This window comes from Scatophagus argus, chromosome 12 (assembly GCF_020382885.2).
Source record: "Scatophagus argus isolate fScaArg1 chromosome 12, fScaArg1.pri, whole genome shotgun sequence".
In the NCBI taxonomy this organism is placed as follows: Eukaryota; Metazoa; Chordata; class Actinopteri; family Scatophagidae; genus Scatophagus; species Scatophagus argus.
The window spans coordinates 5,052,617-5,080,181 of record NC_058504.1 but is presented as its reverse complement, the minus strand read 5'-3'; the positions used below and the strand labels follow the sequence as shown (position 1 = coordinate 5,080,181).

At 39.9% G+C, this 27,565-nt stretch overlaps 2 protein-coding genes across 2 annotated transcripts; both read right to left on the bottom strand.

Moving 5' to 3' along the window:
• Positions 1–123: 123 nt before the first annotated feature.
• On the bottom strand, positions 124–18,733 carry gpm6aa (glycoprotein M6Aa). The gene is made up of 7 exons (XM_046406907.1): positions 18,211–18,733; positions 6,674–6,866; positions 6,281–6,437; positions 5,120–5,273; positions 4,192–4,268; positions 3,309–3,374; positions 124–2,184 (listed from the first exon to the last, which is right to left on the bottom strand). The coding sequence occupies exons 1-7, from the start codon at positions 18,245–18,247 to the stop codon at positions 2,032–2,034; spliced, it is 837 nt and encodes a 278-aa protein (XP_046262863.1). The 5' UTR covers positions 18,248–18,733; the 3' UTR covers positions 124–2,031.
• Positions 18,734–24,220: 5,487 nt separating this feature from the next.
• Positions 24,221–27,125, bottom strand: spata4 (spermatogenesis associated 4). The gene is made up of 5 exons (XM_046407127.1): positions 26,916–27,125; positions 26,408–26,537; positions 26,043–26,161; positions 24,872–25,449; positions 24,221–24,627 (listed from the first exon to the last, which is right to left on the bottom strand). The coding sequence occupies exons 1-4, from the start codon at positions 27,047–27,049 to the stop codon at positions 25,164–25,166; spliced, it is 669 nt and encodes a 222-aa protein (XP_046263083.1). The 5' UTR covers positions 27,050–27,125; the 3' UTR covers positions 24,221–24,627; positions 24,872–25,163.
• Between the last annotated feature and the right edge of the window lie 440 nt (positions 27,126–27,565).

Below are 27,565 nucleotides of genomic sequence, written 5' to 3'. Positions count from 1 at the left end.
TCTCTTAAATTAGTAACCTACGTCTTTATGGATGTGTGCTCATATGGTATTTATGACAAATCATACCAGCAGCAAAACTACTGAATAATTTCAATCTAAACATCAAAACAAAATGGACACAAGAGACATAAAATATTTATTAACAAGTACACAAGTGAATTTTATTAATACAAGCAAATTTGATCATACAGGTCAAATAAGCCACTTCAAGCTGTTGGCACATGAATGTACAAAACAGATTCAGTTTAAAGCCTGCTACTAAGCATTCGTAGTGAAAATACAAAAGAATAATACGAGGAGAAAGCTGAAAGCATTTTTTGAGATCATTACGGAGTAAGCAACGTTGGTACGAGTATTAGTATCAAGACATGGTTGAAAGCTCATCACAAACTAAATAGACACAACTCAAAGACTACAGTCTCTAACATCAGTAGCATAATGCGGTAAGCGTGGGAGGTTTAGTACTGCACATATAAACAAAGGGTTGATCCAGCAAGACAGTCAGAAGTGTAAAAATAAAGTGAAATAAAGTAACTTTTGAGTCGATAAGACTATATTAATGCATGTCCATGCCACAAAAACATCTAAATTCACAGTCTTTACTTAACAGTACAGTTATCCAACTTTGAGTTGAACACCAATGCGCTTACATCTAGAGAGAGCACAGAAATGGTCAGATAAGTGCATGGAAGTAGCTTCTGGAGATGCTGACGAAACAAATTTTGCCAGGCGATGAACTGACAGCCCATGGTTGCCATAATATGGAATTGGGATGTGTAATCAGTACAGTCATGAACAAAATTACTGTGACACACACTTTTCTCACATCTGATAATTCCACCGAGGAGTGCCATTGCACCAAAAAGTTTTGTTTTTTTTATTGTCAGGATTTCTTTTCAGTTGAAACTGACCCACAGTAATCTCATCTTATTCTCACATGAATTATCCTTAACTGTCAGTGCTTAACATATAGGTATGCTTTGATATATCAGTATATACAGTGCAGTGTTCTGCAAAAACAGGAGTTTTGTGTTAATAAAGTTTCATTGATAAGAAACTGAAAAAAGGGTTTATGAAGGGATGTTGCATGTGCTTTTTGTTGCTTGTGATTCAAAGACAATGGAATCATTCACAGTCCTAAAATACAATTAATTGGCAAGATTATCATAAAATAATCTGCAATTTATTTTTAATCTGCTAATCGTGTCTTTGATATCTATCAAAGTCATTGTTTCCTGTTTAACAGGCTTGGCACATCTAGCAAATATTGGCTTTGCTCTATTGATTTGGTATTTATCATTGTGTTGTCTTGATGTTGTATAACTTCAACTAGAAAAACAGATTAAATTGCTTTCATGTGAAAGCATTTTAATCCCTGGGGATACCGAGATGACAAAGGTTTATGGCGCTTCATGGTTGCGTTGTGAGATTTGAAATATTTTTAAAACTTACCACCCATTCACATACAGTACATAGTTCTCGAACATGAAATCTCAAGACACCCAACATGAGAAATGTGCTTGAAAACCTTTTTAAGCCCCTGTTGACCCTCTCCAAAATCAGCAAAAAATAAATTATACATTGGAGCAAAATGACACATAGCATCAAATAGAAATTAAAAAATACTAAAGAAAAGAAAAAAAATCCTAAGCAAATTATTCAAAGTGAAAAAAGCTGAGATACTACTGCTACGTCTGATTCTACAAACTATGCTAAAACTAGCTTCAGCACTAAACAACTTGTATCAAGAATAATGTAACTGCCATAATGATAATCATAACACCATCCATGAGAGAGGTAAAGGGGCTTTTTTTCATCTGAAATGCTGTTTGTGACTGAGGAGGTTTGTGTGACATCCCCCCCAGACCACATTGTCATATGACGCACCAGTGACATCAGCGGTGGCGAGGGCCCTAGGCGCCATCCGCCCCCCCCTCAGGAGGGGATGGTAGAGAGAGACAGATAGAAAGACAGAAGAGAGAGCGAGAGGGAGAGAGGCCGGAGTGGCAGGGCCAGGCCTCACGCTGATTTTTATGTGTAGGCATTGAGACGCTCCTTGGAGCGAGTGGAGTGGATGTCGTGAAGCTCCTGCTCCTCCTTCGACTTGATGTCCTCGTACTTCTGCATTCGGCAGGCGTCCTTCACGTAGGCCCAGTTGGCAGACAAGACCATCAAGTAGTGGATCTGTGAGATGTAAGGAATTTGTGGATTGTGATACAATACAAAGCCATTTAAAAAAAATAAAATAAAAATCTGCTGCGTCGAATATGATAGTGAAAACACTGCCACTTTCAAAGTAAAACCCTTTATAACCTAACTGGGAATCACATGTGATCAACTGTATTCCATTTAAAAAACAACGAATAGCCTTTTAAAGCCTGTTTGGATAGAGTGGCCCAGCAGGTGGCAGCATAATGCTAAACATAGATTTGGACTTGTTACCATGGCAGCGAGGGTTATAATGAATGTAATGTGCTGTGATGACTGAAGCTGTCACATAGCTTCTCTTTTCACAAGGAGTGATGATTTCAGAGCTGCATTGCTCTTTGTGTTTGAGATTTCACACACTGAGAATACCAACATTATTTTATCCTGATTGCTTTTGTATTTTTTGTTTTTTTTTTCTTTAGGATCAGTTGTTGAGTCTGCATTTTTAAAAGACTGTTTAGTCTTGAGTATGTTTCTGGCTTTGAAGGTTTTTTTTAGGGCAGCTCATTAATGGGATGATTGTGTGCCGTCAGGTGGGGAAAAAAATGATATGAGGAATTCTTCCCCATTTTGCAACATCATCCCTGACTAGCAAACATTTTCTGTTTCCCAGAAAATGGCTCCTCACAAATTACTGAGTGATGTTTGCAACACTCTCTGAGCCTTTCTTCTCGCTGTTTCCATGACAACGACCATGACATGCCTGGCGCCTCCTAAAGAGGGAGAGAGACGAACCCTGTCTTTTTCACTGCACCAAAATGCCTTCTCTGCCATCCACAGCTATTCTTTCACAGGGAAACGCAACACTGCTATGAACAAGCCACAGCAACACCCAGCTATTTTCCCAGCTACTGTAATTTCCCCACAATTTCCTTCATTTTCAAACAATCAACTTTTAGCACTGCAGAAATCACTCGCTAACACCAAACAGAATCTGTCTTTTATGATCAATATGATTCAAAGATACATGCCACAGAAACATGCTTCTACTGTTGTGAAGATGTGGAACATTAGCTTTGTTTAGTTATGTTTTAATCTTTCGTCCCTTGAGAGAGACAGGGGTGCAAGGGTTATTCGTTGTTTTTGGTTTGCTGTCTTACCATAGCAATAACAGCAGCTCCTGCTCCAGCAAGGGCGCAGATGAACAGGTGGAAAGTCATGTCCAACTGTAGCAGAAACAAATCACAGCTCATATTACTCTTCAAATTTTTTGGCGAATCAAAATCCGTCTTGAAAACACAAACATAAACATTCAGTTCATTCTGTTGAGCATCTATAAAACGCAGAGAATTGTTTTGCGTTTTAAGGTGCACGTCAGCAATATAGTAAGTAAGCATCAGATGTTTTTTTTTTTTTTTTTTTTGCACATGTTGTAGAATCCTCTTCATATGGTGTTACTCAGATTATTCATTCTATTCACGGAGTTAGTGGCTGAAATAGAGAGTGTGTGTGTGTGTGTGTGTTAGGTGTATAGATGTGGCCTGCGGTAGCATGACATTTTTGAATGAAAGTTACTTGCTTTTCTTTGTCTTTCTTAACTGGCATGAATTTATTGATCTATTCTCAAAATCATCATCTGCATCAGCATTGCTTCAGAGCGATAACATATGAGCACAAAAATGAAGCCAAAATATCTTGTACACGGGCGCTCTTGTCTTTTGGAGTGAGAGTCTGCACGGCGGTGATCGGGTGGTGGAGCCAACCGGTGTGACCCAACTGCGCGTGATCAAAACCAAGCTTATCAGAAAAATGAACACTTGAACATACGTCAGCGTGATAAAAACAACCTAAAATAACTTTGCAAACTAACTAACTAATAACTAAAGTCCCCTCTGTTAACATGGAGGGGGTTGGGGTTAATGACCTGTACTACAGCCAGCCACCAGGTGGTGATCCAGATATTTTGGCTTCACTTTTGTGGAGCTCCCATGTCATCCAGCTTTATATACAGTCAGTGATAATGATGCTCAAATGTTACTTTACCTCATTGGATTCACACATCTTGTAGAATTTCTCTGTTCCAGCGCATACTGTTTTCGCCTCAGCAATTGGCACAATACCTGAAATGAAGGCAACAGCATCTTAAGTGGTCAGTGTCTTTTATGGCCAGCCATAGAAGCTATTGATATGATGGACCTTTATGCCACTGTAACATAATATTAGTTTTGGTTGTTTTGGGGCGGCTGTGGCTCAGGAGGTACAGTGAGTTGTCCAGTGATCAGATGCTTGGTGGTTTGATCCTTTGTTCCGGCTACTTGTTAAAGGTTCCTTGGACAGGATACTCAACCCCAAATTGTGTGTGTGTGTGTGTGTGTGTGTGTGTGTGTGTATGAAAGGGTTGTGAAGCACTTTGAGGAGTCACATTTAGTAAGGAGTAAAATTCTGACAAGAAACAGTGGGTCCAACATATTGTAAATTTAACACAGCTAAAGTAGCATTGATATCCAAAGTATGAAAATGTGAAATTTAGCATAGATTGTTGTATTTGAACCTTTGTACATTCAGTGTTGGGTCAAATTACTCATTAGTAATGTAATCCGTTCGATTATATAATAATAAGGAGAATAATAATCTAAATGTTTTTTTGATTACTCAAAATCAAAAATTGTGAATAAAAAATTAAACTTACAATTTACAGCAAGTGTTCACATTTGAACTTGTTACGGGTGAAAGCAGAGAAGTGTGAAGCATTTTTAATTACCATATTAATTAACAATATTTGAATTATTGTTATATTATTTTCTTTAAAGCTATAATCTAATTACACACATTTTCAAATGTAATCTGGGCTGATTATAGGAATGTTTTTTGGAACTTGACTGATATTATATACATATTACTACCAATCTGCTGAATAAATATAATCTGGGAACAAACAACCTTTCCAGAAAGGAATGGAGACCATCCTTACCATACTGGCGTGGGTCCAGGCAGAGTGTGGCCCCCTCTAGCACCGTAGCATTTTGGCAAATATTCCAGATGTTGAAGTATATAAAGACTGGGAGGGAGGTGAAAGCAGTCACTCCCAGCCAAGCCAGCATGAAGATGTATGTCAGCATGATGAACTGCAGGGACAACAGAGGAACATAGATCACGTTTAGGCACTGTGTTCATTAGTGATTTTAGTGTCATCTATATGAGACTGAATTTTAAACATTTTCAAGTTAAATGGTCACAAATTAGACTGATGTTTTTCATATCCTGACATACTTCTGCTTCCACTGAGAGAATGGGTTTGTGATTTGTTCCGTGGGCATTATGGAAGACCATGTAGGGAGACAAATTGGTTGGTGTGAAATGAACCCGTGACCTTGTAGGTTACAAGGTATTTCAAAACCACGACTTGCCCACTTGCCCAAGATTGCCAACCAATCTTATTTCAGTTTTGACATTTTCACGGGCGCAAGGTTAAAACATACTAATGTACCGACCCCAGCGATTACAAATATCCCTGCATAGCTAATGTCCTTTTCCTCCCTGTGGAGCTTCAGATTTGTTAAGCAATTATATCCCAAAGATGATACTGTTAGGATTGCTGCAGGCTGTCTGCTTTGCTATGTATGAGCGTGCTCCTTTTTTTATTGCTGTTATGGCAGTATAATATAATTATTCTGATAGTCGTTTTAATTGTAAATCGGGAGCACTTCAGTTGCAACAGTGTAGCATTGGTAATTTATTTGCTGAGATAATCTACATAAACAAACTGACGAGTAATTTAGTGCACTGAAGCATGACAATATGTTTTGCTGTCTGACTTGTCATACTTGCTCAGTTCAAGTCGACTTGTATGCACAATTAGCTAAAATAAGTATTTACAGAATCTGTTTGATTTTGCTGTACTGTCTGTTGAAAACACTTGGCAAAAAACCAAGCAAGCAATCAAACAAAAAACAATCAAAGGGCGCTGAACACATGGGATGCATGAGTGGTGACTATGGTGATCATGGCTGAGGAAAGCATCGCTTATCACACCTGAATTCAATAATTAAAGGTACCAATACTTTTGTCTTATATTACAGCCAAACTCTAAGCTAAATTTGACAGTTAACATGCAATAAAATGGTAGTCCTACCCAAGCGCTGACGCAGCGTCCACAGGTGGTGATTTTGAAGTCTCCATACAGGTCTTTGATGGCTCCACTGGTGAAGAAGCCCTCCACCATCAGCAGGATACCATACACAAAGAAGGCTGAAGCAATGCCATAGATGACATACTTGATAATGTCAATCCTGGAGAATGAATAAAGAACCACCGAAAACATCCACAGCAACACAATGTTACGCTTTGTTCTCCAAAATACCAAAGATTTATGCGACATTGCTACAGGAGAAGAAGCTCTAATTATTGTATTTGTTTAACCATTTTATTTTTTCCTTTTTCTTTAGTAACACAGTGCAGTTCAAAAGCACAGATCAAATTGCAGTATAATGTAATTCTTCAGTCTAAGTTACACTTTTCTACTTACATGGTGAAGACATCCAGTGCATCCACAGGGCTCCGCACCACCTCAAAGTAATTCTGGAGGATGGTGACGGTGCCAGACAGGGCCTCATGTCCGCAGCCGCAGAACAGAGCCACGCCCGCATACAGCAAGATGGTGGCTATAAGAGATGGGTATGGGATTCCACCCAGGCATTTGATGCAGCACTCAAGGCATCCTAAAGACACACAATGATTAAAGTATTAGCCAACAAATATGGAAAAAAATAGTTAAAGTTCTCAGCTAAATTCCAGGATGGGTGGAAATTCCTGGGGTGGTTTCGTACTCTTTTGCTGAAATTTAAATAATTCAACAAAACTTTGCCAATGGGCGAATGCATTTGTTTGTTACACTGTACTGCTGTTTAACTTCTGGAAAATCTTGAACGTTAAAACCACAAATGGGAGGCAGCCATGCATGTATACACAGTGGAACAAAAGGAAACAAAGCTGGACTCAGTACCCCTCTCCCTCATACATGGACAGCTGTTTTCTCTATGCATCCAGAGTCAAAGCTTTCAAAGCCACAAAATGGAGTAAGATATTTAAAGGCTACTTCCACTTTGTCTATGGAATTATCTCCCCTTACCTTTTCAGTGTGTCTCTGCAGCATATTTGTTCTGTCAGCTCTTAGGCCCCACAGAGCATGCTGACATTTTAGTCAGCACTAACAAAATCATCCAGAGCTTTACATAGAGTTCGTGATCTTTAACCCCATTCTTCTTTGCCTGCTTCCTGTCCCTGGGAGCCCTTAAGGTGACCAATCACTGCTCAGCTCCAACTTCAATCTTCTGTCACACAGATTGCTCTCAGAGAAGCTGAGTCTGTAAACACTTGAAAGAGTGTCTGTATGAGTCACTTAGATTTATGACCTGTTGTGTGTGTGCGTGCGCGTGTCATTTCTCAGAGTTACAACAGAAGTGGAGTGTATTTCCTTTTGAAGCCTGGAACCAAGCCAGACTTTATAGGGTCTCGTAGAGCATTTCAGTACATTAACCACACAGACACATTTTCATAAAGCCCAGTCCACCATGAATCAATCTGTAACTCTGTAGTGCAATGGAAAGCTTCCTGTACACATACATAATGGTCCAAAAAGTCCAAATCAGTACACATGTATTGTACATGAAATGTACAAATGTAATGCCATGTTTACAAAGACAGAATTCCTCTTGCGTCGTTGCATCATTGCCATGACCCATGATTTTATCCCTCCTCTGCACTGGCACTGCCGTCGTCGTTCAAACAAGAGACTCTATGATAGCACACTCGGTTTTCATTGTCATAGGATAAAAGATTTCACAGTCATTCATCAAGCATGTTTTTAGCACCATCTCTTTGATTATCTTTGTGTCTTCACCTGTGTTATAAAGTGGAAGGCACAGCAAATATCCTTCCTCGTCTTCCTCCTCCTCCTCATCAACTCTCAGCTTCTGACTCTGATCCAAACCTGAGCAGAATACCAAGTAGCTGGTCCGCCAGGCTGCTGAGTATCTGAGCACTCGGTGCAGCTCTGACCATCACCCAAGCTTGCCTTGATCATCTGCATGCTTGCTGATGTAATCCGATGCTAGGCTGTAGGATGTCTATTCTACCTTCCTGCTTCATTTTTAGCCTCTTTTTTCCAGGAACGGTTTGATGAGACAATTTGCTATTTCCCCAATACCCTGTGAGGCTTATCACACTTAGAATCCACCAAACAGGAATTGTGGTTGAAAAGATGTTTACTGTTTACAACATTTTTCTATCATCACTTCCTCACTGTTTCCCCATCTCACCCACTTTGCCAGACCCAGGAGAGTGGGACCTTATCTCTGAAGTGACATCAGATTCAGGAGACATCTCACCTTTGGTACCTTTTAGACTATCAGGTACTGACGGTGCCATCTGGCATCCACTGCTAGGCGGTTTCACACCAATTCACACCTCAGTTTATGCGAGTCTGTGACCCTGCGGTAGGTTTAAATGGTTAGGATTACCTGTCTGCAATAAAACCAATGAAGTCCGTTGGTGATTGCTGAAATAATTTCAGTTTTTCAATTTAAGTCCTAAGGGACAGTGTAGTTTTGGTAATCATAACTTGGAAGGGGAAATATCAGTTCCCCTGTTAAAATAATTCACATCAAACAATTCGCTCATTCATTCATAATATTTCATTATTATTTCTGACGACTCCACTTGCCTCATCTGCACAGTTGTCGGTTGTTTTCCCAGAATACTTTTAGGTAGCTGCCATTGAAGCAGTGTGAATTTGTTATTTTAATCAACAGTTGATTTATTTAAATTTTATGTGTTATTCAGCAGGGTTACGTTTATTATGTGATCACGTGTTTGGTTGTGTGTGTGTGTCTGTCCACAGCTAATCTCACATATAAACTTGACCCATCATATTGTTTTTGGTGCATGTGGTGATTCACAATTTTTGTACATCCTGCAGATGCCTTTCAGCCTGTTAAACAATGGTAGCCAGGAAATGCACAGTACAGAATGAACAGGAACTTTTTCTGTATGTTTTACTTTTTCTGTACTTTTTCTCAGTTTCTGAGACAGAAACTGATGCTGTCACCACTCTATCCCTCAGATTCATTATCTTGAGTTACCTTATCGTTTCAGGAAGCAGGCAGCGACAGGATTTATTGATGTAATGTTGTTTTGTGATGAGATTAGAGGAAGCAGCCATAGTTAGCCTTCATGTTCAGTTAGTGGGCAGTAAGTGAAACATCAAACTGTAGTCATAAAATACACAGCTAAACAGACAAGGGACTATTTAGATGATTAAATACTGTATGCTGTAAATTGGCATTTGCAGTTTAGCCTCATTGTAATGTGAGCAAAAACTGGGTTTTTATGAAGCATCTGAATTGAGCTCCGAAAAGCTTTACTAAAGAACTCTAGTCATTAAATGCTTTCATTTGTAGAGGAAATTCAAAGGATTTTTTTTCTCCCCACCTTTGAGACATGCTGGGCGTATCTGGTGATGGAGATGTTGGGAGCCTGTACTGAACATGAAGAGAGATGAGCAGTCATATAAATGATTTATATCACGACCTCAATCAAGTTTTATTACCTCTGCATTATTCACATTTCTGCACACAGATTAAAGCAGCTGGAGCTGGCATCTTGCTGTTCTCCGTTTTAAATATATTTTGCTTTACTTGATGCATAACCGAGCCAGTCAGATGAACAGACAGGTGTTGTTACAGCCTGTTACAGACATGGCCACTGGCTTTCAGTATAATAGTTTGTGAGCTACAATAAAAATAACCTTATTGATGTGATTTCACTGAAAGGAAGTGTTGTTTCCATGGAAACAGCTGAAGATGAACTTACAGGGTAACATGGCAGCTTTAATGATCGAATCTAACAACAGTGATGTTTTATGCATTGCCTGCTTTTAAAGAATGCCCTTTTAATTTCAGAATTCAGTTCACGTCGCTCACACACCAGAAAACATTTTCTTCATAAAATCAGATCCATTATCACTGACATAGTTGGTGCTGTTTGACTTCGTTCCATATGACGTACCTGCTCAAAGTGTAAATGTGGCTGTTCACACAGACACCATTCATCCTATTACAAGTCAGTGTACCTTCAAAATGATTTGAGCTATTTTTGGGTAAAACATTTACATAATGTTGCGCTAATTTTGTGTAGTGGAAACTTCTTAGAGTCAGTAGAGATATATAAGGAAAGGTCAAAATTTAAAGACTTTTTCAAATGCAGGTTAAAATCTAGAGTCCTGGGGTAGATGTTAAAGTGAGTGTAAGATTCACTCAGGTCTACTATGTCACGTTCTCTGTTTTAGTAGTTCTTTCAAGCGTATTTTCCAAAATATCTTACATAAAACTATGACTGGACGGATGTAAGGCTGATTAGATGAAAATTGTTTCAGTCTCTCTTCTCAATGCATCAGCGGAAACTGGCTCTCATACCAGTACATCCTCCCATTTCTAAGAAGATTTCTCATTTTCTCATTTCCTCTCTGTAACTCTTCATTGATCTTAAGTGACTGAAAAATGGCATGTGGCGGTGCGAACTGACTCAGGGAGCTACTGGATGCCTCATTCATAATTTAGAAGCTGCACAGCGCAGCAGAGCACAAGCCTTTGACATTTATTATTCATGCTTTCTGCTTAGCCCAACATTACCTGCGATGAAAATAAAAGAGTCCCAGCTTGATGAGGAGTTGTGAGTATTTGAATTGATCTTGCTCACAGGTGTACTACTGCTTGTCTTTTGAAGTACAGAATGACAACAAGTCAAGTTGGTAGTTTTGTCTAATTGACTGGCTAAGCTTAATGGACCAGTAGAAGTAATGATGAAGAATCTGATGTGTGCACTTTACTATGTATTGAAATAAATGTCACTTGCCAAAATTGAAAATCTAGCAACATGAGGATTAGTCTAATCAATGCTGAACAAAGAGACAGGATTTCAGGGTACGGTAGGGTTTTAGATATTTTATCCCCACACAAAAAGCCTCTGTTCAAAGGAAAAAATAAAAATGAAGCCTACATGACCCCAAACACTGCAGTCCAATCAACAGAAGGCGTCTCCCTAATACAAAGAAAAAGGATGATCCCCCCATTGCCCCTCCCACCTCCTACTTCTCCTCCATCTGTCAGTGTCATATCCAACAGGCAAAAGGACACAAACAGACACCCTCACTGACCCAGTCAACAGTCACAAGAGGGATGGGGTTATCCTCAAATAAAGCTTAGAGCTAAACGATATCCTTCAGAGAAAATGTGACTCCCTCGAGAGGCAGCAGCAGTTAATTTACAAAAGATTTGCTGACCTTTGAAAGGCACTAATCAGCTGGCTATTGTTTGTTTAGAATGATAATTCCATTATCACCAGATTTTGTTCTCTCCCTTTACTGAAGCTGTTCAGCTGCCTCACGTTTGTATTCCAACTGTTTTTTACGCAGCTCACAGCTGGTCCTGAGACTGAAGTGTTCAATATAATTAGTGCCTTGTTTATTGGATTGTTTTTTACCTGACTGGATCTGTTTACAGAATCTTCTCAGACGAGAGGCACAACATGTATTTGACTCCAGCATACTCGAAAGCTTCAAACACAAAACATCTCCCAGATTTAATTTGTGCTTTCATTAGCAGCTCATTCAAATAAATGAATCTATTGAATGTATCACAGATGATAAAGATTCTTTTGATTCATAACTTTGTGGTACTTCATTGGAGGCGTAGCGGATTTCCACACTTGTGACAGGACCCTGTTTATTTCTAATTAAACTGTTTTCTGTTGCTGTAGCTTGAATTGTTTGTGAGAGCTTCAGTGATGCAAGCTTTGCTGTGGTGAACCTTAAAGCCACCTCATCAGGTAAAGGTCAGCCCTGCTCTCAGACCCACCACCTTTTGCATCCAACTGGAGTTTGCAGGCTGATACTGATTGCTGGTAGATACCAGATACTTGTCCTACCCTTTTCTCTTATCCTTAAGACTTTTTTTTTCTTTTGCTAATCTGACATAGAGATATAAGAGATATTTCCGCACAAATATTGAAAAAGTGTTCCACAGTCTACAGATTAGCCATCAAAGTAACATCAGGCCTGTTGGTTTTTTTTTAAGATCATTTTGTTTGCAATATGATTGATCGTTTTTGTTGGTTCATCTCTAATCAAAATGGCTCTTTTCTTTTTTGAAGTCATCTAGAAATGTTAGGCTTTGCTTTGTGTGCTGTTATAGCCACAGAGAAAATTAATAAGATGCTGTGTTAGAGGAGGAAATGAACAAAATTAAATAAAGGAGGTGAAAGAGAAGAGAATGATAATCCAATTTTATGTATTTTGCATGCTAACTTAACTTACTCCACAAGACATCCAATCAGACTCCGTTTTGCGCATTCAGCTAGCAATTACTCGTTCCTTGTTACCAGAGTTTTGTGTGGGGGCGGGGTAGCAGTGAGCCTGGACCTGGAGAGAGAGAGACATCTCAGTGGGGGGATGGTGTGTCTGTGTCAGTCTGAGAGTAATGGGGGTATACGAGACTCGTTGCTTTCCTATATTTAATGCCCAGCCCCCCTTCCCCTTAAGCAAGCAGGTTTTTCTCCCCATCTCCTCTGCGCATGTTTAATCAACCAGTATGGTTGCCATGTCAACCGCAGTGCACAATCTGAGAATAGACCGGGCGCTTCAGAGCCGTGACCCACTTACTGTATGTCAACAAATTCAGTGGGACAATAGTGAATGAGACACATTACACAGATAACCCCTCTGGGCAAAAAAGGATGTTACAGGCCAGGTCCAAACGCTCAGCCACTGATTTCCTCTCTTTCTTCTTCGCTTAGCGGTGGAAGAGTCTGAACATGACTGCGTGACTGCTAAGCAGGGATGTGTCTTTTGTCCGTGCCAAGTTCACTCCAGGAACCGAGCGAGCAAATGTCAAAAACTGAGACGAGAGCTGTTCTTTTAACTTTCATTTTGTACATTTTCAGGGTGCAGCTAGATGAGAAGAGCTAATATTATAGGCGGCAAAGCACCAAGAGGTGTAGGGATTTGACTCATGGCTCCCAAACAATGTAACATAATAACCTAAATATATAAAGCTGGATTGATATTGAAAACATTTTTTAACTATACTGGCAGTCGTGGATCAGCGGTTAGGGTGTCGGACCCGTAACCGGTGGATCGCTGGTTCGATTCCCCGTACCGGGGTCCATGGCTGAGGTACCCTTGAGCAAGGTACCTAACCCCCACTGCTCCCCGGGCGCTGCACGCGGTCGCCCACTGCCCCGGGTTTGCTGTGTGTGTGTGCACGTCACTTGGGTGGGTTAAATGCAGAGCACGAATTTCGTTGGAGTGAGTTCCCTCCAATGACGAAATATGTCACTTTCAAAGGTTCTGCATCTTTTGAAATGAGCCTAAAATGTCATCAAATGATGTCAACTGAAGTATACATATTATTATTGTCATAGTATTGTAATATGACTGTCACCATCATGTTCAATAACCACACTGTCATATTATAATTTTAAGAGTTCATCTCGAAGGACCCAGTAGGACTCTTCAGGAATGGTCTCCAATTGCATTATTATGTCTGAACAGCTAAAAATCTATACTAGGGAGTCATTCTTGTGAGAACAATAAGAAAACCCTCCAGTTATATCCCCATCAAATTTCATAAGAACAATTGGTGGAACTCCCTTGACTTCTTCTGGGCCGGCACAGCTTGAGATTCAGAACAATGAGGGAGAGAGAGGGGAAGACAAGCGTGACCAGAACTCACTGAGCACTGATACTGTGCTCTGATTTGAAGCTATTATGTTACTGCACAAGCTCTCTCAACTGACATGTATACCAATTTAATTAACAGCTCTTACAGTCTCGCTGAATGTAAAGGAAGCTCTTGGACATGCTACTATCTCTTAAAAATGCAGAAATTATCTTCACAAATGAAATACAAATTAATAATATTTTCTTTAATAGTCAATTGTGGTCCTGTATATTTAAAAACCAATAGATTACAGTACATTCAGAGCACCTACAGTATGTTCAGTGAAGCTTCCTGTGAAGTCACTGCTTCTTACCCCCAATGCAAATTTGACATTTAGTGCATGAAACTCAGTGAACCATCAAAAAAGAAAACAACAAAACTCAAACAACTTCAGTCTTATCATTGTGCAGTGTGTCTGCTATGTTCATGCAATATCATACGCCTGAAGTTCTCCTGTATTTTATGTAGACTGACAAAAATATCAATGAGCTTCTCATGATGTAACAGCTTGCCAAGTTAGTAGCCTGATCAAACAGAAGGACAAGCGGTGCCTTGCAGAGTGGCTTCCTGGCTCAGAAAATACTAACAGGTGTGCCTGTCTAAGTTTTTCCATTCTGTGGACTCTCTACCAGTGTGAACTATCTCCATAATGAAGCTGTTTTTTTTTTTTTTTTTTTTTTTCAAAAGTATAAGCCATCAAATGCTCTTTTGCAAACCTTCAGTCATTTTAGCTTTGTGGTCACATTAGTGAAACCTGTTTTTTCAACCACAGAGTGTTGCTTTTCTCCCTGTTGCTCATGGCCACCACGGTACATTGTGTGCACTGCTACATTTGGCTAGCAGCTCAAGTGAACGGTGCCCACCTGGTGCCTCTGACTCATAATCTGAGATTTGCAGCCTCAGAAGAGGAAGACAGAAGGGCATTAGCGTGCTGTGAATGCACTCATTGACACCTACACCTCTTTTATTTTGCAAGTAGCTATTGGCAGCATATTTGGGTGAAGTATATTGTATTTTCATCAACAGAATTATATTAAATTGTCTTTTAACTGTGACATACATTTTATTTGATAGTGAATAAAGTACCCATTTGGCAGTAAAAGCCCCTATAAATGTCAACACAGAATAGGTAAACAACGTTGCGTGACATTCATTAGCTTTTAAAATTGTTATAGCTGGACAAAAATATTATTACAGTGCTTGTGCTGCAGAGAAATTTTGCTTTGAGCAATGTTCTGCCCAGCCTCTGACGTGATCTTTGATGGACTGTATCTTGCTCTGGGCCAACATCACAACGACAGGAGCGAGTCTGCCTTTTTCATACTTTCCCTGACAATTTATTGTTTGTTTATTGTTCTCATTTATTGTTGATTGTAGAACTGCGGTTTCTGGTTGTGGCTTAAATCTTTCTTTAAAACGAATGGACACAAAATCAAAGTGACATGAAATCTATCTATAGACGGCATCTACAGAGTTCTCAGCTGCTGGTCAGCTGCCCACTTAAGTCCATTTTGATGCTTTATTACATTACTTCTTAAGTGTAATTAATATAATAGCTTTGGTTAACAAATTTACTATGTGTGTACATTTTCTGCCCACTACTTTCTGCTTCAAATCATGATTGTGTTTATCTGTGCTTATCACTTTGGGCCACTGCTGTCTTTTTGTGCTCTCTGTTGTGGTTGAGTGCACACGTAAATCAGATGTTGTCTCTTGCTGAGGAGAAAATTGAAAATTTGACAAATATTAGCAAAATAATTCTTGGCACAACCCTTCAAGAATTGCAATGATTGCATAGGGTGCAGGGGGCATCCTCATTAGAGAGTTTGCTTTGGAAAACACAAGTGGCAGCAACTTGATCATAGCAATGCGGTCAGAGCAACGGGCTTCTCTGTAATGTAAGGAAAATATAAGCTATGCCTCAGCCTCGTTATTCATTTTTTGTAAAATGCACAAGAACAAGAACACACAGATTTAAACCAAGTACAATATCCCACAAGACGTGCACAGCATTTATGGTGCTCTGTCACATACCTACCTACTAAACTGGATCATACTTATGGAGAAAATATTTTCTTGTTTTCCCTCTGATGAGGTGCTCTGGGCTTACTGGTGGACAGATAGCTTTATTTGTCGCTAAAGTAACCACTGCTAGTTAGCTCAGTCGGCCATGCAGCAAGTTGACTGTGCCTGCACTGAGAGCTTGGAGGAATGGTGGAGTGTTACTGTTTACACCACTAGCACAGGAGTTTTGAAGGGGCTTTCAGGACCAAAGTGTGGAATACTGGAGGGAAGGCGAGCACAGAGATGTAAGAGGATGTTAATAGAAGGAAGTAGTATTAGTTGGCTTGCTATGTGTTGTATGGATGCAACAAATACTTATATATGGCTGTGTGTAGCTCGATATTTATGACAGTAGTGTTTAAAGCGGGTTACAATCCAAAACTTGCCATTGAGAATATATAACTGCCTTGTTGTTTACTTTTTAACAAACTCTTTCTGAATGGCGGGAATGTTTTCGGTATTTTTACACAGTAAATTTCATTAATTACCACTGGGATACAGAGTATGTGGATATTTACTTTGTTTTTATTTTGTTTTGTTTTCCCTTGAATGCATCTTACATCATTTCCTGGAACCTCTTCTTTTTCCTGCTTGATCTTTAAGCTCCAATCATCCCCTAACCATTCAAGTTTATCAAGTGACAGAAAAACAAAAACAAAAAAATTTTTGTGTCTCTGAAAAGTCCTGTCCTGAGTAACCCTGACTGAACAAACAAAAATAAAACTGGCGCTCCTTCTTTTTCAAAAAGAGTTCCATTGAGCCCGACTTCAGAGTAACAGAGCTTACGGTTTCTGAGTGCACACTAAGTAATGATAGTCTTTATAAACCTAAGCTTGAATGTACATAATGCACAGCTTGCATAGCTGCATCTTTTAGCTGGGTGAGCATTTGTGTTAGTGGCCGAACATGAATGTCCGAGTACACACCTAGTAATGGCGGCCAGGAAGTATTGGATAAAGGTCGTTGTGTATATGCCAGACATAGCAAATTGCACAGCTACAGCATCATCATATATGGTTTAACAGCAGTTTTGTCAATCAATTTAATCAATGGCAAACAAACTAAAATCTCTTCTTTGCTACTGAATGTGCACAGCTAGCAACTACTGAAGCATTCTGCAGTCAAAGATTATGCATCCTATATTCTTCCAAACTTCTCACTCTCTGTCTTGCACTCTCAGTTTATCTTTTCCTCGCTGCGTCTTCCCCCTCTGCACTTCTGTCTGTCTGTCTGTCTTTCTTCCTCATACACTTTCAGACACACTGAACTCTTCTTGTGTTACTGAAATGTCTCCAGCAGGACTGGGTGAAGAAAGAATAGATAATGACTACATTTGGCCAGTACCATGGCAACTATTTCAGCGTGTGTGTGTGTGTGTGTGTGTGAGGAGTGCTAGGTTGGAGGGAAGAGGAAACATATGAACGTATGACACATGTAGTAAATCTAAGAGGGAATGAGACAAGGGGAGCAGAGACAAAGGTGTATTCTACATGACAACAGCATCCTGTCCTTCCCTGCTCGAGTATCATTTCAGGATTACTGGAGAAGGAACGTCTTTATTAAAAATTTGGCAGCCCATTAGTGCAAAAATATATTTTCACTCTTTTGTGGCTCCCAACATACTCTAAATCATTCATGCAGAGAAAAGGTGGTGGTGGTGATGGAGGTTTGGGGGGGTCGGGGTGGATGGTGGGGAGGTATAAATAGCAATTCCACTTTGCACAAAGCAAACACTGCCCCTCTTAAATGAACGAAAGGAACCCCTGCGCCTGCAGGGAATCCACAGTGAGTGTCGCAAAGCATTGCTGCAAGCATACAATGTCTGGGTATTTGGACACAAAGGGAAAAACGTGAAAGCCGATGGATTAATGACTGTAGGAGCTTGGTTCGGTTCCTCACTCTTCGTGTTTCCCTCCCAGCCATTACGACAAGCATGAAAGCCTTATCAAGCAAACAAAGACAGTCCATCCCTTACTGAAACAGTTCACACCCCTCCGACTACCCAAACAACATATAAAGACATGCACTCTTCAGTGGAGTGCTGACACTCAGTGGACAAAGAAATTACCACCAACAGCTGCTCTCTTATTCAGAAAGGGAAAGGCTAACATTTCTGCAGTTGTCTCTGCAGAGGCACCACTGACACACGGACAAAATGCTCATCTCATATTTACTTAAGAAAATCCACCCAAACATGCAAAAAAACCCTAAAATCCATTCTTACCTTTCTGGGTCTGCCCCTCATCCATGTCTTCTTCCATTATGCTGATGCTGTTTTAGAGCAGCAAGATGTATAAAAAGTGTTTGGGTTGCAGATTCAAACCCTTATTTATTTTGAAGGGATAGTCCACAAAGCACTTCCGTTTTATTTCTCTCTGCCTCACTTTTCCACTTTCTCGAGATGTCCCTACCGAAGTCTGAGATTGCCTGTCAGCTGAGGTTTCTGTCAAGCGTCCAGGCGATGTGAGGGCTCACTGAGTCTTTGTGGTGCTGCCCAGTGTGAGCTGCCGTGGCAAGTGTTGAAAATCTCCTTGGTCCCCAGTGGAGACAGAGGAGGAGGAGGGGAGTAGGGGGGGCTGGATGGAGTGGAGGGTGGTCTCTATGTTTGGCAGGAAAGCGCATGTGTGACGAGGCATGGGGGGAGGTATGCAGTTTAAGTGGCAGTTATATGAAAAATGTAGAGTTAAATCAGTGAATGCACTGATGGTATAAAGACTGAGTAGTGAATATGGGTCTTCTGATGGCAACATGTTTAGAAAGGGGTGTTCATGAGTGCGGGTGACCATTGCTTGCCCAGGCCCACCCTAAACACCCCTGGTTCGCAGATAGAATGGTTAGGCCTCCAACCACCCTCCCTCCACGACAGTGACTCTACTGGATTAACTCAACCTCTCGTTAAATAAGGAAGGGGGGGACATCTGATTTTGAAATGGGATTCTCCTAATCTTGTTAGTCATACAGATTCAATTACCAAGGAGGTGTCACTGGTGTCTTATCATGCAAAAGCACAGTGTATGTGGACTCAGTGTTGACCATATTCAATGATTTTAGAGGCTTAAGTTTTACATCCCATGGTCTTATGTGACTCTTTGGACAAGTCATGGAATGAATTACCCACCAAATTTTACATTTTCAGTGATATACATTCAGTCATGTGTTAACTGCCTGAAAGTTTTTTTCTGTACAAGAGACTTGTTTTTGAGTAGTATCATATATCCATGATGGCTGTGAAAAAGTCTTGGGTAGCAAGCAGTGGGAAAATGTGACAACTAAATACATAATGTATACATGCATGAGGAAAAATTTAATACAACAGATATGGGACTGATAATCCTGACACAAACTGAGGGATACTATTGTCAAAGTGAGGGATCACTGAGGAACACTAAACTGCTGTGCTGTAAATATAAACTCTTGACGTGAGAACAGATGGGTACATAGTTGGATTGATCAGTCAGGTGGATTATATAAAACTTTAATGATCCCTGTGGGGGAATTGAGCTTGTGCTGCAGCAGAGAAGTGTAAAGCAGTGAAGGAGGAGGCAAGTGAAGAGTTCTGAGAATGACAGAAGTAAACACACTGACTTTAATGGATTGTGAATAATACAGGGATGGACTGGTGCATCAAAAGAGCAATTTGTGATTGCACAGATGGGAATTGTATTTAGAATGATAGTTTGGTTGTTACATAAGAAAGTGGTCAGCCTTTTCCTTGTTCTTTGCTCATTTTGCTTACATATTCAACCGCATCAAAGGAACCCCCAACAGTTTAAAGTAGACCTTCTAGAAGAACCACCCCATCATCAAGATGATGGTCTTTGTTAATGGTAATTATGCTAATTATTATGCTAATGTTTCCAATATGAATGATTTATTGATGTTAAAATGTAATGCTTTATTAATCTTTAATTACTTCATCATAATGCAATGTCTTAAATTAATAATTCAATTTGCCTTCTGTAGCACACGTCTAACCAAACTTCTGTGTTCACTGTTTACCTCTTTTTCGCGCAATTCAGCAAATAGCAGCAAAACCTGAGTGAGGGGAATGTGTGTGTGTTGGTCGGTCAGCGTGTCCGATGGTTTCTTATTTGGTTGGTTCACGACTTTGATCTAGCTTAAGCTATCCTTTACTCTCCTGTCAGCTGACTGGGAGACCACCGTTTCTCCACCTTGTGCAATGCTGCAACACGGTGGAGCTTGCACATCCGATCAATAAAATCCCAAAATATTTGTTGGCCTCATCCATATGAGCTCAACCCATAGTGAAAAAACACTTGGCTGTATGAGAGACTTTAGGGAGATGCTTGAACAGATCATTTTATTTGACCAAATTCAGGTTACCTGACTTCACAATAACAGTGTGGGGGATTTTAGAATAAATGCTTTTTTTTCTAGCTTTTGACCCTTAAAAAAAGGCCTTTGTCTTATGTCGTATTTTTATTTTCCATTTTACTTTCCTTTCCATTGTGAGTCTAATTGCAGCAGGTTAGCTCATGTTTCTCGAGGGAAAGCGGTTCATTGTACTGAGGCATGTAAGCCTCACTTTGCTTTTTGCCAATAAGGTCAGGTTGCTGAAACGTGTTGGACTTACTGAATCAGTAGTTCCCCCTTGCCAGATGTGATTTCTTAGGAGATAGAAACTTAGTAACAGGCCTGCTGTAACTTCCTGCTGTTATTTTGCACAAAACATTTCATCTTGCTCTGTAATGCATGTGACTTTAAAAACTGTAAATAATGAAATTAGTTCCCTCAGGGAAGGTTGCACTGTGTTCCACTGTAATGAATATAAAATATATATATTTTTATTATTATTTGTTAAGTGGTACTGTTTGTATGTGGCACGTAAAAATACTTATTTGCACTTGGTTAGCTTTTTCCTCAGGGATGTTGAAAATTAAGAACTACAGGGGCCAGTGGTTTGCCAGTGACTAATGCACTGTAACTAAACAATACGTTATAAACAATAGCAATTCATCAGTGGATGCTGAATAGATAAATATAAACATTTGAATCTGACATTCACTTGACTTCTCACACAATTGTGTGCATGCCAACACATACGCACAAAGTGCCCCACCCTTGATCTGGATAACGTGTTCACACACTAGCTTACCATGGCTTTGTTAATAAGGGTAGGAGATGTGTGGAGGGGGGAAATGGGGGGGGGTCCTTAACTTACAAAGACTCACAAATAACCTCCCCCCACCCACCCCTACCGCTCTCCACCTTGTTTTGTTTTGCTTCCAATAAGGAGCTGACCATGCCCGTCCCCATCCCCCGTCCTCCGTCTCCCACTGCTGCATCCCTTCGCCTTCGCCGCTAGAGCTTCCTCCACACTGTGGGTACCACGGTGCCGACAGGAAAAATCAGCAGATGGTGAAACACTTTCTTAGGGCATTTCAGGCATCCTCAGTTTCTAACATCAGTTGCTTGACATATCTGATTTTCATCACAAATGCTGCCTGTGTTTTGTGTGTATGAATATAAATATCATCTTTATCATCTTGAATGAATGTGAATGAATATTTTTTGAATGCATGCATGTGCAGGTTGAAATCATGCAGTTACTGCCTGTGCTCACGACCAACAGAAGGAGCCAAAGAAGCTCACAGTAAGCTTATTAATGTCTCCTGGTCGCTCTCCAGTATGGGTTTGCCAGTTGCTATAGCAACAAGGCCCTAGATATTGTTCAGTACGAGAGGCATGTAGATCTACAATAAATATAAACAATACCCTGTAACCATGGCGAGAGTTTTTCTCTGTAAAACAGTCAACCTCGCTCATCTTTACTGTTAACAATATAAGTTATTGTGTATTATTAAAGAGTATATCAGGACTGTATATATATATACAGTCAATCAGAATATACAGTCTATTACATTTATTGTTTTGTATTTGTGTGGTATCACTTGCAGCTGCCTCTGTTCACACCTCACAGTTTGTATTTTGGGTAAAAACCAAGGCATTCGAATGCGAGGCTCAGCACAACTATCCAGCGGCTGCAGAAATCAACAGGCGACGGTGCTCTTCATCTTAAGTGCGGATGTGTGTTCACGCCCAGTCAAGCTGAGGGAAATCAAAAGACACTGAAAGATTAAGGAGGTCAGGTTTTACAGCTCCACTGAGGGAGGCAGTGAAACGCTTTAGCAGCAATTGACTGTCATGGAAAAGGGAGCCATGAAGAGACCATGAGAAATGTCCAAATACCCACACTTACTCCTGAAATGAGTGATAGATTGATTTTTTTAAATAGTTTAAATGTTTCAGTCTTTACTTCACAGTTTCACATTAGCTGTTGTGATTGTTTGATTGTGCAGTTTAATAGCCAAGTCCTGTTGTATCACTATGGCAGAAATACATCTCGTGGTCATCTGTGGCTGATATTCTGTCGAGACTATGGAGATCATATCAGTACAGCGCTGTCCTATCTCTCTACTGAAAACTGAGGCTCTTAGACCACATGAGAAGCCAGGCAGTCAGCCAGAAACACTTATCATCCTGTCATCCATTTTTCACTTGCTTCACAGCTCAATTGTACTGTACACTGACCATCCATGAGTGCTTGGTGATTTGCGGCCAGCAGAGTGATCTCAATCTAAGCCAAGCTGAGTGGCTTTAACAAACTAAGTGAGTAAAAATAATCACACAAAGGAGAAGACGGCATCATTTGTTTTGTGAAGGTGCGCTGATCTTGGTGTTCATCAGCATGGGCATGTATTTGTGCAAGTCCATGAAGTCCACTGCACAATTCAGTCAAAGCGTACATTTGATTTATACATCATTACAGATAAATACACAGGATTAAATTTAATATCAGCAGTAACTATAAAGCAAATTGCTGACAAAAAGTCTGTAAATACTGATTGACAGCAGCCAGCCAAGTGACGACCAAAAATGAAGAATTAAAAATAAATAAATCTGCAGTTGACGTATGGTAACTGAATGTTGCTGATGTCGGTGTGTTTACCCCATCTGTACATGTCTTTAGCTTCTGGGGGAACCCCCCCCAAAAAAGGAATAGCACAATACAATTATAATTTGCTATTAAGGACCGAATAGCTAACAACATCTCAGTGAACTTATTATCACTGCTTCTGATCACATAGCTTCCAACATTAAGTGTATTGCGTCTCATTTCTCTACTGCACAATCTAAGCTTAGAAATGGTGTTACATTTGATCAGGCTGTGCCATTCAATCAACATATCAAAGCAAATAGCAAGGATGTTTCTTTCATTGAAAAAACTACACAACTCCAGTCTACTGCATCACAGCCTGAGCTAGAAATGATCATTCATGCTTTATGTCATTTTGACTAGATAGGATTTTTCCTTCCCTTTATAAGACAAGATAAGATAATCCTTTATTAGTCAAGCAGTGGGGAAATTCACATTATCAGAGCAACACAAGGATAGCCAATAAAAGTGCAGAGAAGTCAAATAAAAATATACAAAGTAAATAAGGGAATATTTACACTAAATGTTTTTAAAAAGAAACTATACAGAAACACACACCATAGTTACAGTATTTCACAGTTGTTGCCATTATTGACAGCAAAAAGTGACTGTATTGCTCTAGGAGATTGGTGGATTATTGCACCACGATTTACTGATTTATAAACTACGAGACTAGGGGTCTAACTAACTACGAGACACAACTGTACAGTGATGCTCACAGGTATGAGATTTACTTTGTTCCACAATCATAATTTTTAGTTTGCTTAATTTCTTCTGCTGATGACAAATGAATCACAAGTGAATCCATGTTGGCACAAGTTTCGTTTACATATTCCCAGAGAAACCGCAAAATACTTGTGTCCTTTGGTCATCAACACCTTTGAAAGTCAGGAACAGTGAGTCATCTTACAATACATCTAACTCCAGTCCACATAAAAGTTGAAAGGCTCCGAAATTTGGAACATTAACGGTTACATAAGAAACCAGACAGAAGAAGGATTTCATGCATACATGCCACAGTGACTGGCTAGAACAAGAATTAGGATTATTATCTAACTTGGCACATATCACAGTAAATGTAATGAGCTACAGCATAATTTTTACTCGCATTTGGCTTGTGAATGATTGCAATTTCTTAAAATGCAGATTGAGATAAGATTCATTTGTTGCCTTGGAGATGGTAAAGGATTTAAAATTCATTCATGCGCTAAGGAACTCTGAAAAGCAGTGAACACAAATGGATGAGCAGTCAAGCCAGTCTTTTTTTTTTTTTTGAATCTACTGATTTATTTCTGTCAATGGTACACCTACAGCGGACTGTAGTTTCAAACCATCAAGGAGAGTTCTGCTCATGACTCAATGCTGCCACCTCCTGGTACAAATCGGCATAGCCTAAACATGACAGAAACACATCACAGCATCACTTAAAGTTATGTCTTTCAGAGAAATTAAACTCCACTAAATATTTAGTGACATATTAGTTAAGAATTGGCTATGCTTTGATAACTGAGAAAAACATGAATATATCAAGTGACACACACAGCCACACACACTATGGTAGAAGCATACAATTGTCCATCTCGTTTCTTTAATATTTAACCAGGGAGTGTCTGGCAGGCTGGTTCACTTTTATCTCCTTAAAGGAAACAGCAGCTCCACTCCATGTTGACAAGGAGCACAACTCTAAAGAAAATGGAAAGTAGATTTATCATTGTATCCTTGATTCAGCCTTCAAATGCCATACTGCTCCTGAGGAGTGAAGTATTACTTTTCATAAGTCCCCTTCCCTCCTCCTGGAAAATGTAATAACATTGAGCATTGACAGATCACATAATAACACACAAATGATGCATTTGAGCACATTTACAGCATCAACATCATCCTGTGCTCATTCCTTACATTCCAGAATATAAGCTTTGACACGTACCTGATACAGGTTCACCAGATGAAGGGTTGTCAAAGCCCTCATCACTGTGGCTGGGTGGCGCAAGATTTTTGGTTGCCAACTGACCCAGTTTAGGCTTCACTTTAAAACGTCCTGTCACCAAACCAAAGAATTCGCTCACATTCAGAAAAAAAATGACTCGTGAGCTACAGTAGTTACTGATAGTTCTTATATCTAATGTTCTTTTCTCAGTTTTGTATGTCAACAATCTGTCAGTCCATGTGACTTGTGTTTAAAACGCTTGTGTGACTGTCATAATGTTTTCTGACATGATTTAGCCATCACAGTAGCTTACATTTCCCCCCACAGAAAGCTGAGTGTCACCTCTCTGTGACTCACCAGTGTAAAGAACCTTCTCTGCAGCCTTTTGCTCCAGGTGCCTGTGGAGGATGACTTGCGCCTTCCTCTGCTGTTTGCTGATGTCGGGTTCGGCCATGATCTCTGTTATCCTCAGGTTGTTCTTAATGGCCTTGGAGGCCGTGGAGCGAGCCAACGTGGGCAGAAGCTCCTGGTACTCCCGGTCAGTGAAGTCTGATTCTGAGGCCTTAACATCTGTGATGCTGAGAGGGGAAAGATTAGATTATTTAAACAATTCTATTGTTCAGTAGGCAACCTTTTAATTTTTAGCGTATTTGTTGAAACTGTCATTAAATCATGACAACAATACAGGATCGATAATCTAAACAACCAATTAGAGTCAGGAGGAGTCTAATGCAGTGTCAGTCAGCCGTTGCTTTGCGCTTTTGCTGGCACAAAGTATTTCTCAAGAGCATTTCCAGTTTTTGTGTTATTAGAGGTCAATTTGAGAATTCAGTAATAGGGTGTCCAGGTGTTCCCTCCAAGAGCAATGATGTCTTCTGCTGTTCTTGCCCCTCACCACTGAAGCAGAGCTTTGCTAAAGCAGTTGTTAAGGTCAAGACCATCTTCTCAACACCTGTTCGATGGTTTTACCTACCGCGGTTTTATGTGGGGTGCTGATGAGGTTTCGTTGTATGTTATTCAGGTATTTTTGTGAGCCAGATACAGTCAAGGTTACAGTATCAGCATCCTTTCATTTCTCTAGGAATACTAAGCAGTGCTGTAAGTGGTGATAGCAGCCATGTTTGCTCCAAACTGTAAATCAGTCAATCAACAATCAGTTTTCAACCTTTACCTCCTGTTAGTTAAAACAGCATAAACCTCCCGCACCAACTGCTCGGCTGCTCCTGGTTTACAGTGGATGGTTCCATCAATGACTTCTTCTGTCAAACATAGGCTCTTCTTCTGTAAACACTGGGTTAATTAAAAAGAAAAAGTAATTATCTGACTCAGAATAAGAACTTCCTCGTTCAGATCTCAAATCTGTAGGTAAAGAAAATAGAATGAGACTTAAGTGTTCGTGGTGTGGTATGCTGGGAGGTTACATTTGGCTTGGACACCTACAGTAAAATCAGTTTTTTAATACTATGCTGTAAAGGATATGGAACTGAACAGAGAGATGTTCTTGTCTGCTTATTGTCAGTTTTCCCCTCCTCTTACCCTTTCTATCTGGCTCCAGTTCTTCTGTTTGGCGCAAAGTGATGTTCCTTTGTCAAATGAATGTATCTGGAAATCTTTGGGGTAGTAATGAGAGAATATCTCTGCCACAAGGTAACCATTGGAAAAATCTCTGTAAATAAAAAATAAAAACAAAAAACAGGAAGGACTTTATATTAATGAGTAGTTGTTATATCTTTTTGATGCCTTCGTGTTTCATGGTGCTGCAACACACTAACGTTACTCTAAAAGACATTTTTTAATCTCACTGACGTCCTTATCGGTTTAAATAAAGCTATTATTACATTACATTACAAACCTCAGCTTCACATTTAAAAAAACTAGCGTCACGCATAGTGCATTTATATATCGTGTAGTATCGAAACATTTATCGTTATGTCACCAATATAACCTCTCAGCTACACTTCTTTGGGTTTTAATGTCTGGACATACACGTGCTACACGTGCATGATGGCAAGTGTGTACGTCACATATTTGTCTCACTCTTTACCTTCGTACATTCGTCGGATAAAATGACAAGTCGAGGCCTTGCAGCCACTTTAGGACCTCTCTTGGCAGTCCAGTCTTCCTGGGGGACCGTGCGGTGGACATGATGATCTTAGCCCGATGAGAATCTAGAATCATCAGTTTTTATTCTTAACAATATATCAAGTCAGTCGATGAGATTATGAGACGTCCTCATAGTAGCCAGTTCTCCCACAGACAGGTAAGCGCTCGCGTTTGACGCACATTTTGTTTACGTTTCCATGGCGATGACACAACTTGGACTTGTTCGACAAGCGCTTTACTGCCCCCCAGAGGATGAAGCGGAATCTTTACCGATGAATTCCAGTAAATTAAATTTAGCAGTAGTATACGATGCTGAACAGAAAAAAGGAAAGACATTAAGAAACACATATGTTTATCAATACAGACAATTAATGTAACCGTGGAAATTTAAACTCAGTTCACTATTTCCAAAATTTTATCTCACACTGCTGCTTCATTCATGTGATTATGTTGTTTGGCTTAGATTTATTTGCAGTATTAGCTATTGTCTCAGCATTAAAAACAAACACTTGCAGCTCCACCCGCTCATATGTCCCCACTCCAAATATGTCAGCCTTCTCCAGTTGTCATTACCCAGTAATCCAAGCATAA